General features: G+C 45.6%; 1 protein-coding gene across 1 annotated transcript in view; it reads right to left on the bottom strand.

Moving 5' to 3' along the window:
* Positions 1-9419: 9419 nt before the first annotated feature.
* WWTR1 (WW domain containing transcription regulator 1) overlaps positions 9420-16273 on the bottom strand; it is a 168950-nt gene continuing 162096 nt past the window's right edge. The window contains exon 7 of the mRNA XM_029061833.1: positions 9420-12935. Coding sequence (XP_028917666.1) covers positions 12751-12935 — 185 coding nt within the window. The 3' untranslated portion in view covers positions 9420-12750. The remainder of the gene's footprint in view (positions 12936-16273) is intronic.

Here is a 16273-nt window from a genome sequence, read left to right as displayed (position 1 = left end):
TGATTCCTCCATGTTTTTATTGAGAGATAATAATGAATATCATCCTGGACTCTTTCTGTGGTGGTGGGAGGAACAGGTCTTTAGAAGAATCTAGTCTCTTTCTATCCTTCCCACCTCATCAAATCTTTCCCTAGAAGCAGCGTGGCTTAGTGGGAAGAGCACGGGCTTGGGAGTCAGAGGTCGTGGGTTCTAATCCCAGCTCCACCACTTGTCTGCTGGGTGACTTTGGGCAAGTCGCTTCATTTCTCTGGGCCTCGGTTCCCTCACCTGAAAAATGGGGATTAAGGCTGTGACCCTCATGTGGGACAACCTGATTACCCTGTAATAATAATAATAACAATGTTGGCATTTGTTAAGTGCTTACTATGTGCAGAGCACTGTTCTAAGCTCTGGGGTAGATACAGGGTAATCAGGTTGTCCCACGTGAGGCTTACAGTTTTCATCCCCATTTTACAGAAGAGGTAACTAAGGCACAGAGAAGTGAAGTGACTTGCCCACAGTCACACTGCTGACAAGTGGCAGAGCTGGAAATTCGAACCCATGACCTCTGACTCCCAAGCCCGGGCTCTTTCCACTGAGCCACGCTGTATCTACCGCAGTGCTTAGAACAGTGCACTGCTCATAGTAAACGCTTAACAAATGCCCACATTATTATTATTATTATTACAGGGTAATCAGGTTGTTATTATTATTATTCTTCTCTGGGCCTCAATTACCTCATCTGTAAAATGGGGATTAAGACTGTTGAGCCCCAAGCGGGCAACCTGATGACCTTGTATCGCCCCCAGAGCTTAGAAGAGTGCTTGGCACATAGTAAGCGCTTAACAAATGCCATTATTATTATTATTATTATTACCAGGCACGCTCAAATCCAGTCAGGAAACCCTGTATAGGGAAGAAGTCATCTGCTGTCCTCTAGTGGCCGTTTGGAACACCAGGCAGTTAGAGATTGTCCAACGTGGTCAGAAAGTTGGAACGGTGCAGATGCATCTTAAAATGGCTGAGGGGCGGGCCTGAAAACTCCTGCCCTTTTAAACTGCCCTTTGGTGGTCCCTACGGCCACCCTCGTGGGTTTTAATGGTCATGGGTTCTAATGCACAGCTAATATCTGTCTGCTGTGTGACCTAGAGCCAGTTACTTTACTTCTCTGTTCCCGTTCCGTAAAATGGAGATAATAATGTTGGTATTTGTTAAGAGCTTACTATGTACAGAGCACTGTTCTAAGAGCTGGGGGTAATCAGATTGCCCCACGTGAGTCTCACAATCTTAATCCCCATTTTACAGATGAGGGAACTGAGGCACAGAGAAGTGAAGTGACTTGCCCACAGTCACACAGCTGACAAGTGGCAGAGGGGGATTTGAACCCATGACCTCTGACGCCCAAGCACGTGCTCTTTCTACTGAGCCAAGCTGCTGTGAGCCCAAGGTGGCACAGGGATTGTATCTAACCCAATTTGCTTGTGTCTACAGTGCCTGGCACATAATAAGCACTTAAATATCACAGTTATTATTATTATTATTAGGATTAAGCTCAGCTCTGGGCATGTGTGTTTGCTTTCTGTTTTGGGGGTACAGCTGCTTCCTAATTTCGGGGGGGGGGGCTCATTGGTGAAGCCTCCAATCACAGCTAGATTCTGCAGTCCACAATAATGTTGGTATTTGTTAAGTGCTTACTATGTGCAGAGCACTGTTCTAAGTGCTAGGGGAGATACAGGGTAATCAGGTTGTCCCACGTGAGGCTCACAGTTAATCCCCATTTTACAGATGAGGTAACTGAGGCCCAGAGAAGTTAAGTGACTTGCCCACAGTCACACAGCTGCCAAGTGGCAGAGCAGGGATTCAAACTCATGACCTGTGACTCCCAAGCCCATGCTCTTTCCACTAAACCACGCTGCTTCCATCAGCGGAACATCTGGCTTCGCAGGTCCCTGAGTCCTTCTATAATGGATCACGGATGGTCTGGGACTTCTCAGCCCCTCTAGGTGGACTAGCCTAGGTGGACATCCCTCAGGAGAGGACCGGACTGTATCCGAACCCAGGGAAAGCCTTGGGGTCAAGCTGGATGATGATAATAATAATAATAATAGCATTTGTTAAGCACTTTCTATGTGCCAAGCACTGTTTTAAGCACTGGGGTAGAAACAAGATAATCAGGTTGGACACAGTCCCTGTCTCACTTGGGACTCACAGTCTTAATCCCCCTTCTACAGATGAGGGAACTGAGGCACATAAAAGTGAAGTGCCTTGCTCCTGGTCACACTGCAGGCATGTGGTGGAACTGGGATTAGAACTCACGTCCTCTGACTTCCATGCTCATGGATCGGACCGCCATCCAGATTCCAGGCTAGAACCCCATCCTCATCCACCCCCATCCATGTGGGGCTCACAAGCATCCTCAAGAATCAACCCGATCCTACAGCCTTGATCCCACCTGACCCACCCAGCATTGATCATGAGGACAAACCCAGTTCAGAGCAGATATAGCAACATTAATAAAGGGCTCCTTACCCTGGGGAAGTGAGTTTCCAGTGTTGAAAATCATTTCCTAGAAGTCCAGAAGGCCCTGGTAGCTGTTTGAACGAACATACTTGCCGAATTGTACATTCCAAGCACTTAGTACAGTGTTCTGCACATAGTAAGTGAAGCACGTGGCTTACGAGAAGCAGCGTGGCTCAGTGGAAAGAGCATGGGCTTTGGAGTCAGGGCTCATGAGTTCGAATCCCAGCTCTGCCACTTGTCGGCTGTGTGACTGTGGGCAAGTCACTTAACTTCTCTGTGCCTCAGTTCCCTCATCTGTAAAATGGGGATTAAGACTGTGAGCCCCACGTGGGACAACCTGATTCCCCTATGTCTACCCCAGCCTAGAACAGTGCTCTGCACATAGTAAGCGCTTAACAAATACCAACATTATTATTATTATTATTGGTTCTAATCTCACCTCTGCCACTTTTCTGCTGTGTGACATTGGGCAACTCACTTCGCTTCTCTGTTCCTCAGTTCCCTCATCTGTAAAATGGGGATTAAGTCTGTGAACCCCATGTGGGCTGGGAATTGTGTCCAACATAATTTGCTTGGATCTACTCCAGTGCTTAGAACAGTGCCTGGCACCTAGTAAGTACTTAACAAATACCACACATTATTGTTATTACCTAATGCTTATTTCTGCCCTCACCTTTGCTAACAGTTGGGAGGTGTTTAGTTTCACTACACTGCCCTATTTCCTTCTTAGACTGAAGGCTCCTTGAGACTGTGGAGCCACATCTCTGCCCCTTGCTTGGTAATCTTCCAGAACATAGCGTGGGGGTGATGGGAAGTAAGGGCTCAACCAGTGTGTGAGACGATGCCCCAGTTGAGTCTCTCCACCCTAGCTCCTGCTTATTAGTCTTAACGGGGATGCTGCGTGGCCTAGTGGAAAGAGGACGGGCCTAGGAGTCGGAAGACCTGAGTTCTAATCCCAGTTCCGCCACTTGGCTGCTCTGTGACCTAGGGTAAATCACTTCACTTCTCTGGGCCTCAGTTTCCTCATCAGTAAATGGACATTAAGTCCTATTCCTTCCTATTTAGTCTGAGTGTCCAGCCTTGTATCTACCCCAGCACCTAGTTCACTTCTTGGCACATCATGAGTGCTTAATGAATTCTCCAGTTATTACCAATGAATAATAATAACAATAATTTTGGTATTTGTTAAGCGCAATGTGCCAGGCACTGTACTAAGCTCTGGGGTGGATGCAAACAAATCTGGTTGGATGCAGTCCAATGTGGGGTTCACAGTCTCAATCCCCATTTCACAGATGAAGTAACTAAGGCACAAAGAAGTGCAGCGTGGCTCAGTGGGAGAAGCAGTGAAAAGAGCCCGGGCTTGGGAATCAGAAGTCATGGGTTCGAATCCCTGCTCTGCCACTTGGCAGCTGTGTGACTGTGGGCAAGTCACTTAACTTCTCGGTGCCTCAGTTACCTCATCTGTAAAATGGGGATTGACTGTGAGCCTCACGTGGAACAACCTGATTACCCTGTATCTACCCCAGCGCTTAGAACAGTGCTCTGCACATAGTAAGCGCTTAACAAATACCAACATTATTATTATTAAAGTGAGTTGCCTAAGGTAATGTAGCTGACAAGTGGTGTAGCGGGTATTATGTGAAGCAGGGAGCAGGGACCTTCTGACTCCTAGACCTGTGTGCTATCCACTGCGCCATGGTGGATTCACAGACACATATCCTGAGACTTCCTGGCCCTGTCCCAGAGGTGTCTTGGAGGAAGGGGGTGTAAGGTGGGGTGATAATATCCAAAAAAGTCAAACATCAGGACCGGGGAACATCAGACTGTTTATTTCAAGGAGACAAACTTCAGGTAGACTGTGCTGGCCAGCCAATCGTGGTCACTGTTACTGGGATAAGCCCATAGCACTTGTCTACTACTACTAATAATAATTATGTTATTTGTTAAGTGCTTACTATGTGCCAGGCACTGTACTAAGCCCTGGGGTGGATACAAGCAAGTCATGTTGGACACCGTCCCTGTCCCATGTGGGGCTCAGTCTCAATCCCGATTTTACGGATGAGGTAACTGAGGCCCAGAGAAGTGAAGTGACTTGCCCAAGATCACACAGCAGACAAATGGCAGAGTCAAAATTAGAACCTCTGACCTTCTGGCTCCCAGGCCCGTGCTCTATCCACTATGCCACGCTGCTTCTAGTGGAAAGAGCATGGGCCTGGGGGTCAGTGGACCTGGGTTTTCATCCCAGCTCTGTCTCTGCCTGCCATGTGACCTTGGGCAAATCACTTCACTTCTCTGTGCCTCAGGTCCCTCATCTACAAAATGGGAATTCAATACCAGTTCTCTCTCTTTCTTATCCTTGAGTCCCAGTCTCCCCCTCTAGACCGTAAGCTCATCGTGAGCGGGGAACGTGTCCGCCAATTCTGTCGTATTATGCTTTCCCAAGCGCTTAGTACAGTGCTCCGCACATAATAAGCACTCGATAAATACTATCGATTGATTGATCGATCGAGGTGGGACCTGATGATCTTGTATCTATCCTGGCGCTTAGCACAGAGCTTGTCACATAGTGAGTGCTAAATGAAAACCCCAGTTATTACGATGATCACCTCCACAGAGCCTCCAGGTGCTCGGGCTCTGGAGACTGGCCTTTCGACCCCCGTCACCCATCACGTGACCCTGAGGGGGTCGGGGGCAGGTTTGTTGTGGACAGGGAATGTGTCTATTGTTCTATTACACTCTCCCAAGAAGTAAGTACAGTGCTCTGCACACAGTATGCGCTCGATAAATACGATCGAATGAATGTTCCCTCATCTGTCTCCTGTATGGTGTGGGTGTGGCACTGGAATAATAATAAAATAAAAATAAATTGTGGTATTTGTTAAGTGCTTACTATGTGCAAAGCACTCTTCTAAGCGCTGGGGAGGATACAAGGTGATCAGGTTGTCCCACGTGGAGCTCACAGTTTTAATCCCCATTTTATAGATGAGGTAACTGAGGCACAGAGAAGTGTCTTGTCCAAAGTCCCAGAGCTAGCAAGTGGCAGAGCCGGGGTAGACCCCACGACCTCTGACTCCCAAGCCCGGGCTCTTTCCACTGAGCCACGCTGCTTCTGTAATGATTATGGGATTTAAGTGCTTACTATGTGCCTAGCACTGTTCTAAACACTGGGGTAGATACAAGGTTATCAAATTGTTCCACGTGGGGCTCACAGTCTTAATCCCCATTTTCCAGATGAGGTAACTGAGGCACAGAGAAGTGAAGTGGCTTGCCCACGGTCACACAGCAGACAAATGGCAGAGCCGAGATTAGAACTCACGTCCTCTGACTCCCAAGCCCGGGTTCTTTCCACTAAGCCACGCTGGAAGTCTTTATGTCTAGCATTTCCGTTTCCAACAGGAGCCCTGGCTCCTGCTTCCACGCCCCACCATGCAGAAGCAGCTGCCATATATTCCTGGGAGGGAAGCGCAGTGGCTTGGAGCAGGCCAGCGGGAGGAGGGGGACTCTCCCTGAGAGTCCTCACAGATTTGGAAAACCTTCTTTTCTTCCTGGAGAAGCAGCGTGGCTCAGTGGAAAGAGCCTGGGCTTTGGAGTCAGAGGTCATGAGTTCGACTCCCGGCTCTGCCACTTGTCAGCTGTATGACTGTGGGCAAGTTACTTAACTTCTCTGTGTCTCAATTCCCTCATCTGTAAAATGGGGATTAAAAGTGTGTGAGCCCGACTTGGGACCACCTGATTACCCTGTATCTCCCCCAGCGCTTAGAACAGTGCTTGGCACCTAGTAAGCGCTTAACGAATACCAACATTATTATTCTTTCTTTTTATTTTAATGATATTTGTTAGGTTCTTACTCTACTAAGCTCTACGTAGATACGAGGTAATCAGGTTGGACACAGTCTCTAACCCATATGGGGTTCACAATCTTAATCTTGATTCTATTTATTGCCATTGTTCTTGTCTGTCTGCCCCGATTCGACTGTAAGTCCGTCAAAGGGCAGGGACTGTCTCTATCTGTTACCGATTTGTCCATTCCAAGCACTTAGTACAGTGCTCTGCACATAGTAAGTGTCAATATTGAATGAATGAATAATCCCCATGTCCCAGATGAGGGAACCGAGGCACAGAGAAGTGAAGCGACTTGCCCACTGTCACGTAGCAACTTTCGAAAGGAATCGGTTCACGGGCTGCCCCTGGGACACCAAGACGTCTCCAGAGTTGTCCACGGCCACCCTCGCTCTGGAGGAGGGATACGGCCAGAGAACCTGGTTCCCGAGGTGCTGTGCGTCAAGATGTGGAAGAACTGCAGCCTGGGGATGAGCAGGGGTTGGGCCATGTGGATGGACTAGAAGTGAGGTAGGTGGTCACGGTGGGCTGGCCCCACATACAACAGGAGCCAGAATTTTCCGTGCGAGGTTGTCTTCCCCAGACCACTGGTCCTTGCCGGCCCACCGACAACACACTAGCATTTAGAACGGTCCTCTGCACACAGTAAGTGCTCCACTAATGTCACCGATTGACAGCACGGGTGCTCATTTGTGTGTGTGTGTGTGTGTGTGTGTGTGTGTGTGTGTGTGTGTATGTGTCCGCCCTGTCAGGATTTCAGGCTATCTCATCTAGGCTAAATTGTGAGCTCTGCTAGAGCGGAGATACAATCTTCTCCATTTCTGAATTTACTCCCAGGAAATGCTGCTTGGAGAAGCAGCGTGGCTCAGTGGAAAGAGCATGGGCTTTGGAGTCAGGGCCCATGAGTTCGAATCCCAAGCTCTGCCACTTGTCGGCTGTGTGACTGCGGGCAAGTCACTTAACTTCTCTGTGCCTCAGTTCCCTCATCTGTAAAATGGGGATTAAGACTGTGAGCCCCACGTGGGACAACCTGATTCCCCTATGTCTACCCCAGCGCTTAGAACAGTGCTCGGCACATAGTAAGCGCTTAACAAATACCAACATTATTAAAATGACTTATGAATTGATTGGATTGAAGAGCTCTGGAATCCCCTTACTTATACATCTTTTATAATAGTACTCTGCTGTATTTTACTCTCCCAGGTGCTTAGCACAATGCTCTGCTGCAGCCAACACTCAGTAAATACCACAGATTGATTGATCTTAATACTCTTCTTGATGGGGCAGAGAAGCAGCATGGCTCAGTGGAAAGAGCCCAGGCTTGGGAGTCAGAGCTCATGGGTTCTAATCCTGGCTCCGCTGCTTGTCAGCTTGTCAGCTTGACTTTGGGCAAGTCACTTAACTTCTCTGGGCCTCAGTTACCTCATCTGTAAAATGGGGATTAAGACTGTGAGCCCCACATGGGACAAACTGATCACCTTGTATCCGCTCCCCATCCCCCCAGCACTTAGAACAGTGCTTTGCACATAGTATGTGCTTAACAAATACCATTATTAAATGGGGCAGAAACAACAATGGCTCTCTCTAAAACTCAAATGTCAGTCTTCTAACAGATTATAAGGTTCCAAAAGATCCCGAGTTAAATCTATTTTAAAGCACATCGGTGACTCTTCAGACTTGCCTTTGGCCTAGGAAATATTTTACTTTGCAATCTTTTATAATGATAATGATGATAATAATAATATTGATATTTAAGAATGTGCCAAGCAATTTGCTAATCATTTGAGTGGAAAGAATGTTATTCCTCAGACTTTCCTTTGGCCTAAGAAATATTTTGAATCTTTTTTATTATTATCATTACATCTCCCCACTCCTCAAAAACATCCAGTGCTCGATACATGCTTAAGAAACACTATTATCATGATTATGTAACAATTTTATTATACGACTATATAACAATATTATTACACTAATAATAGTGTTTCTTAAGTATGTATTAAGTACCACGTGTTGGAGGTTTTTGGAGAGTGAAGAGACACATAACACATGCCTAAGAAACACTATTATTATATTATAATGATATTAATGTAATGATAATAGTGTTTCTTAAGCATGCATTATGTACCAAGCATTGGATGTTTTTGAGGAGTGGGAAGATATGAGAGGAACAACTTTTTTTAAAAATGATATGGACAGCAGAATGAAATATGTATGGATTGGAGAGGGGAAAGACTGGGGACAGGGTGGACACTGTTGAGGCAGGAAACTTCTTCAGCTTAACATTTCTGTTTGAAGGTCTTAAGTGTCATATCAAAAGAAGTCCCTAAAATACTAGGTGTCATGGTGAAAAGTGTCCCTGAAAAAACATGGAAGTAGTGTGACCTCCTGGAAAAAGAACAGGCCTGGGAGTCAGAGAGCCTGGGTTCTAACTCCAGCTCCGCACTTGCCTGCTGTGTGACTTTGAGCAAGTCACTTAATCTCTCTGTGCCCATTTCCTCAACTGTCAAATAGGGATCCAATACCTGTCCTCGCTCCTACTTGGACAGTGAGCCCAATGTGGGACAGGGACTAGGTCCAACCTAACTTGTATCTACCTTAGTGTTTAGAACAGTGCTAGAAACATTATAATCACTTAATTGCCATAACTATAATTAGCAATAATTATAATATATAGCAATATTAATGAACAGCCAGGGAGTCGTGTCCCTGTTGTCAATTAGCAGTTGCTCTCTTATTTCTTGTGCCCCGAAGAGCTGGAAGTGGCGTTATAGCCTTGATTCACTGCTCCAACTAAAGATGCCTAGTTTGAAAGAGGTAAGTTACAGAACGGGTTGATGTTTCTCCTTGGGGATTCTGGGTGCTTCTGTGTGTGTCTGCTTTGAAGAGACCAAGACACGTGATTTGAAAAGCCTAAGTTATAAAACCAAGGTTTATGCTGTGGAACCCCAGGTATTTCAACCAACGAAATGTTCGTTTGTAGTTTTCTCTAGTTTTCTGACAGGAGGGGTGGTCAATTACAGTTAAACAGTTCCAGAGCAAGGAACAGAATCGAATATGGGAACAAATGAAGACAAAAAAGCTGAAATTCAATTATATTTATTTTTCTTGTACAAGATCAGAGAAATAAAAACCAGTACAAACTCTACGTATGCTAGTTTGATCTGATTGATTTTAATGCATACTGTCCATATGCATCAAATTCTAAATTAAAAACACTCACACATATGTCATGTAACATAACAAAACGGAGAAGTAAATAAAAAAAGTTAAAGTACTAGCACATATATGGTTGTAATGTGTTAGGAAAAGGTCTGGTGATCACCCATTTTCCCATTTAAAATGAATGTACACTTAAAAATAAAGAGCATTCGTTTTGACCCCCAAAAGTGTCATTCTCACGGTGTTACCCCAGTACTAGCTGAACCTCCAACAGCTCTCGCTCCCCGTCACCCTCCATACAACGGCACATTTACAATCTGACCAATGAAGAGGTGTATGCACATCCTTAAATTTCCCAAGGAAACACTGCCCCAGCGTGACTTAACACCAACGGAATTATCAATATGCAGGTTTTGCGCAACTGTTACTCCACCCCCAAGATCTTTCAAGTTGGCAGCTTTTGGAAAGGAGGGCTTCGGGAATGAGTTCCCTCTCCTGTTTCGCTCCAAGAAGCATTTGCCCTACCCTACATCAAAGACAGTGGTGTGGACACCTGTTCTCATCCTTGCCCTCACGGACTTATGGCCTTAAAATGTCCATCTAACACCCTGTCCCACAATCTATAATAGCCATTCCAAGTGGCTGGGTTTTGGCAACAGTGACACAACCTGAAACACGCTGTCATCTCTTTAGAGTCTCTAGCTTTAGCATTCGTTGACAATACCTTCTCTACCTTTAGAACAAAACTATTCCCGGCTTCACTTTAAGTGGTAAACATGCAGTTTAGATCCACAATGTATTCTAGAAAAAAAAAAACTCTAGTTTTCTTACTTAGAAATGCTCCAACTAAATTCACTATAAGTTTCACCTAATACTTCGTAATGCCACCTACAACATTCTAGACGCCTCACATCTGAAACGGGATTCTGTCATCCCCAGTACCCCAACCGTTGCGGACCCGGGGAGCAGAACCGGCGAGGCCTAGCTGTATCGCATTTAGGTTGATAACCTGAAAACAAATTCTTAAGAAAAACAAACACACAACAGTAAATCCATAAAAATACAGTAACACTGCTCAGACTGGCTAGGTCCCTTGTTTGTTCAGAAAGACTGTTCCCCTCTTTTGGTAATTATTTCTCACAAAGGTCTAAGAAAGAAAAAACACACCCACTAGTTTTCTGATGACCCAAGTACTTCCACGCATCCCTCCCTGACTCCCCGGCTCCCTGGGAGAGAGCACGAGAGAGAAGAGAAACCATTATTTCTTGAGAAAAATCACTTCATCGTTTCAGAACAACGGTCGGTTCGTCGTTCTCCCCTCTGTGCCTAAAATTGGCATAGAAGGGGCAGAAGCCAGCCCCAATATAAAGTGCACCAAAGTCATTTTTTCTTACACGAGAGAGAGCCTTTGGGTTTAGAGGTTGTGGTCAAGAACCGATCGGTGAAACTTTGGTGAGTCCTTCTCCTTGCGCCCCGGGCACCGGCCTCCGACCGCATCTCTGGGGCACTCCAACTTGCCTAGCAATAGCCACCTCTCCAAATTCCCCTTTCCAATCTCCGCCCTCACACCTGAACTCTGACCCCTTGCACTTGCCTCCTTCCAATGCGATAAAAGATGACGGGCACTGCCTCTGGAGCCCGAGACATCAGACAGAGCCCCGACCTTCCCACCAACAAGTCGACTTTGTAGTACGCGGTCAGTCTCTCGCTGCTGGGAATCAATAGGTTCCTACGCAGAGACTTGGATTAATTAATAAGGCCTCTCGGCAAAGCGATGCGTGAGTTCCATTATCGAAGCTTACGCTCCGAGCTGTAAATGACGTCAGTTGAAAATTCTACACGTTTCAGGACTTCATTGGCATTTCACAGGACTGACTGACTGCAAGAGGACCTTGATGCTCTCTCAGTCCTAAACAAGTGATAAAGAAGTTTTTCTTGGTTATAGGAGAGGTATCGAGTACATATGCGTCACGCCATCTGCACCGACTTTGGCGAGGACCCGCGTTCGCCAGTTTGGCAAACGGGGGTCGACGCTACTGAGCAAACCGGCCGTCACCAGGCCAAGCGGGGGTCTGCCTCAGGGCCGCCCAGTCATCGGCTTCACGCCTACGGTCTCGATGATCCTGTCGGTTTAAACACCCCATTGCTGAAAACGAGACCTGCGAGGCTCTTAAAAACAATGAAACAAAAACGAAAGGAAGCGACTGCGTATCGGACTGTCAAGCCGTGAGCTGAGCTACACTACTCTGTCCTGATTTCGGGTAGAGTTTCAAAAAGTCGAAAGATTCAGTTGCCCGTGATTTATCGAAAACATTCTGGTTCATGTATTTAGTTTAAAAAAATTATAGTGCTTAATAAAATAGACATCAAAATCTTAGTTGCATTTAAAAAAAAAACATTTCATGTTTTTTATCACATTGTGTGTGTGTGTGTTTTAAGTAGTACCAATCTGGTCTATTTTTACAGTATTTGTTGTGTAAAACTGTTACTAAACATCCCGCTACTTTCAAATTGGAAGTACTTATTATCTGGAAGCTATACAGTAATATACTGAAAGATAACTACAATAGTACTGCTTGTGCCTCAGCAAATAGAATAATAATTATAACAGCTAGCATGGATTCAAAACTACTCTGTATTCCATACAGCACAATTTCACTAACAATACAATGATTTTTAAAGCTCAAGTTAAATAGATTTTTAAAAAAAAGCATTTGGTACTATTGTCATAAATATAGTTACTGAACTGCATTTTGGTCTAACTTGGTACAGGTATCCTGGACCAAGTTGCTAGCTTGTATATGGCCTGCTTTTCTGGGGCATTGGAGTTTGTAATTTAAACTAAGACCCATGACTTTAATCATGGATGACAGAGAGAGAGAGAGAGAGAGAGAGAGAGAGAGAGAGAGAGAGAGACAAAGAGAGATCAGGGAGGGAAGGAAGAAGGGAGAGAGGAGAGATGGGGGTGGGAGAGTTGGAGTACTTTATGATCCCTCCCAGAAATATGGGACGTAGAGCTGCAGATGTGGCTAAAAATAAAAGGAACATATACATTTATAGTCATATATTTTATACTTAAGTTACTGTCAATCAAATCCAGGCAATGATTAAATTGACCCCATGGAGGTGACAGAGCAAAAGTCATCAAGGCAGCTCACTGGCTAACAGAGGACTTTGGGATGATCTGCCTCTCTTTGCGGGAGGAGCGGGAACTGTTGGGTTTCCGGGCTGAACGGGGGTCTGGGGAGCAGGTTACAGCCAGGTCAGGAAGGGCTCGCTTTTGTTCAGGACAGACTCCACGTCGTTGAAGATCGGGATCAGGTCATCCGACTCCAAAGTCCCGAGGTCGACGTTCGTTCCCGGCAGGCAGTCGAGGAAGTCGGGGAAGCGGCTCTGTTGGGGATTAAGGTTCATAGGGGTCTGCCCCACGTTTTCTCCTGAAACAGAAAGCGAGACCCCGATCAGGAAAGGCCCGGTAAGTTCCACCGTTTCCATGTTCGCAAACCACAGTTTGGGCACCAACTGAATCTTCCCTGACCTGGCAACAGGGAGCCATTGTGCTCCTGAGTGGGAAATGGAGCAAATTTGACCATCGCGTCACCAATGAGACCGTGACTCTTGCCGGCAGGAGTTTCAGAGTACGCCAACCTGGCACTAAAGATGTCTACGGGCAGGGCAGTGTCACCATCCTTTAGACCTCCCTGCCCATGATCTGCCTCCGGCCTGGAACGCCCTCCCTCCTCAAATCTGACAGAAAATTACTCTCCCCCGGTTCAAAGCCTTATTGAAGGCACATCTCCTATATGACAGCCCCTCTTTCCTTTCCCTCTCCCTTCTGTGTCGTCCTGACTTGCTCCCTTTATTCATCCCTCCTCCCAGCCCCACAGCACTTATGCACATATCTGTAATTTATTTGTATTAATGTCTGTTTCCCCCTCTAGACTGGAGGCTCATCGTGGGAAGGGAATGTGTCTGTTTATTGTTATATTGTACTGTCCCAAGTACACAGTATAATGCTTTGCACACAGTATGAGAAGCAGCATGGGTTAGTGGAAAGGACACTGGCTTGGGAGTCAGAGGACGTGAGCTTGCAACTCGGCTCTGCCACTTCTCCGCTGGGTGTGACCTTGGGCAAGCCACTTAACTTCTCTGTGACTCAGTTACCTCATCTGCAAAATGGGAATTAAGACTGTGAATCCCACGTGGGACAACCTGATTATCTTGTACCTAACCCAGCAATTAAAACAGTGCTTGGCACATAGTAGTCGCTTTACAAATACCATAATTATTATTATTAGTAGTAGTAGTAATAGTAGTAGTAAGTGCTCAATAAATACGATCGAATGAATGAATTCAAAATGATGGCCACCACTTGTCCTGGAGAATATGGATGTTGCTGAAAAGGCTGCTGGGTAATTAACGGGATGACCCTTCTACACCAGATTGCTTTAAGTTTGGGTTAGAGGAAGACTCGTTGGCTAGGGCTGGGCCACAGGCCCTTACGTCACGATGGCACATGGCTCAGGGCTCTAAAACTAGTCTTGGACTATGGATCATTCAACTGAACAATCAATCAGTGCTACCTACTGGGCACCTACTGGGTGAAAGTCACTTGGGAGAGAATAGCAGCAAGTTCATATGTTCCCTGCCCTTAAGGAGCTTACAATCTAAGAGGACAAACAGACAAAAATAGTTTCCGCAGCAGGTTAGCATCAGGAAGAACAGGAAAACAATAGGATGTGGTATGAATATGTCCAACCAATCAGAGGTACTTACTGAGTGATTATTGTGAGCAGAGCGCTTGAGAACGGAAAGTATAAGAGAGTTGGTAGAGATGTTCCCTGCCCACAATGAGCTTATACTCTAGATGAAATAGCCGAATGAATCACTGAATATGTATTTAAATACACGTAGAGAATGTACACAAATATCGAAGACTGGAATAAATTTCCAAAGTGTTAGGTTGACAGATCTTAGAGTGCTGTGAATTAATTGAGGAGGGCTTCCTGGTGGAGTGGGGGTTTTTAGAGGGTCTCGTAGATGGAGCGAGCTGTGGGGATGGGGGGAGGTGAGCAAGGAACCAGAGATAGGAGACTTGAGAGTGAGGTTTCTGTTGGATGTTTTTGGAAAGAATGCAAAGTTGGATGAGGGAAGGAGGAGGTGAAGAAAGCCAATACAGTATGCGCTCAGTAAGTACCACTGATTGATTGATGTAAAGCTGGTGGAAGGTTTTGATGGCGGTGATAAGGAGATTTTGCTTGGTTGGGGGATTAACTATGTAGCCAATGGAGATTTTTAAGGAGTGGAGAAATGTAGGCCAAGTGAGGTTTTAGGAAAATAGCAAAGGACCGGACAGCAGAGGAACTGGGTTCTACACCCTGCTCCACCACTTATCTGCTATGTCACCTTTGGGCAAGTCGCTCAATTCTCCATGCCTGTTTCCTCATCTGTAAAATAGAGATTCAGTATCTCTTCTCCCTCCCCCTAGACTGTGAGCTCCCTGTGGGATAGTGACTCTGTCAAATCTAATTTTCTTGTATCTATCCCAGTGCTAAGTTCAGTGCTTGGCAAATAATATCTGCATATTAAATGCCACTATTAGCAAAATAATAATAAAATGATAATCATAACACTTGTTTAGCATTTTCTTTGTGCCATGCATTGGAAAATAAAATTTTTAGATAGATTTAGCAAAAATCCCAATTGCAGTGTTAGCTATTTAGGACAACTGGAAAAATGTGGCATTTACTGAGACATCTTCTCTTCTGTAAAATGGAGATTAAGACTGTGAGCCCCATGTGGGACATGGTCTGATTCCAACCTGACTAGCTTTTACATACCCCAGACTGGCACAAAGGAGGCCACTTATTTTCTGTGTGATCTTGGACAAGTCACTTAACTTCTCTGTGCCTCAGTTCCTTCAGCTGTAAAATGGGGATTAAGACTGTGAGCCCCATGTGGAACATGGACCACATCCAACCTGACTAGCTTGTATCTACCCCAAGCACTTAGTAGAGTGCCTGGCACTTAGAAAGCCATTTGTCTGCTGGGGAACCTTGGGCAAGACACGTAGCTTCTCTAAGGCTCAGTTCCCTCATCTGTAAATTGGGGATTAAGTCTGTGAGCCTCATGTGGCACAGGGACTGTGTCCAACCCGATGATATTGTAACAACCCCAGTGCTTAGAACAATACTTGGCAGCTAGTAAGCACTTAACAAATACTGTGATTATCATTATTATTATTATTATTAACAAATACCACAAAAAAGGATCCAAGGGAATAAGGGATAAAAGTCAGAGGCTGGGGAGGGAAGCTTCATCTCGTAGGAATTCCCAACTACGGGGGGCCATTGGTCGAGAGAGAAGTTCCAGACTCAGGCCAGGGGCTCTATACTTTCTCTTCTAGTTCCTTCAGAACTCTGTTGATGCCATCCAGACCTGGTGACTGGTTTACCACCAGTTGATCAAATTGGTCTGGAAGGACGTAATAAATATTTGGGAATTACTAGCACAACAAGGAGGGCAGGTTGAAGATAAACAGTGGGTTCAAAAAGGGTTGGGGAGAAATTAATGGTGAGAGGTTCATATCGGGTTACTGGAAGGAAGGATGGGTGGTGAGATTGCTAACTGTGAGGATGGATGGTTCCTCTAGGCTACCTGCCTCTGTTATTGGAGCCAATGTCCTGCCCCAGAAATAGAATTGCTTATGCTTTTGAAATATGGAGGAGAGAGAGATAAAAAGAAAGAGAGGGAGAGAGATGAAAGAGGCAAATAA

The sequence above is a fragment of the Ornithorhynchus anatinus genome, chromosome 1 (genome assembly GCF_004115215.2).
Source record: "Ornithorhynchus anatinus isolate Pmale09 chromosome 1, mOrnAna1.pri.v4, whole genome shotgun sequence".
In the NCBI taxonomy this organism is placed as follows: Eukaryota; Metazoa; Chordata; class Mammalia; order Monotremata; family Ornithorhynchidae; genus Ornithorhynchus; species Ornithorhynchus anatinus.
Note: the sequence above shows the minus strand (reverse complement) of the source record. Positions and strands in the feature narration are given on the sequence as shown.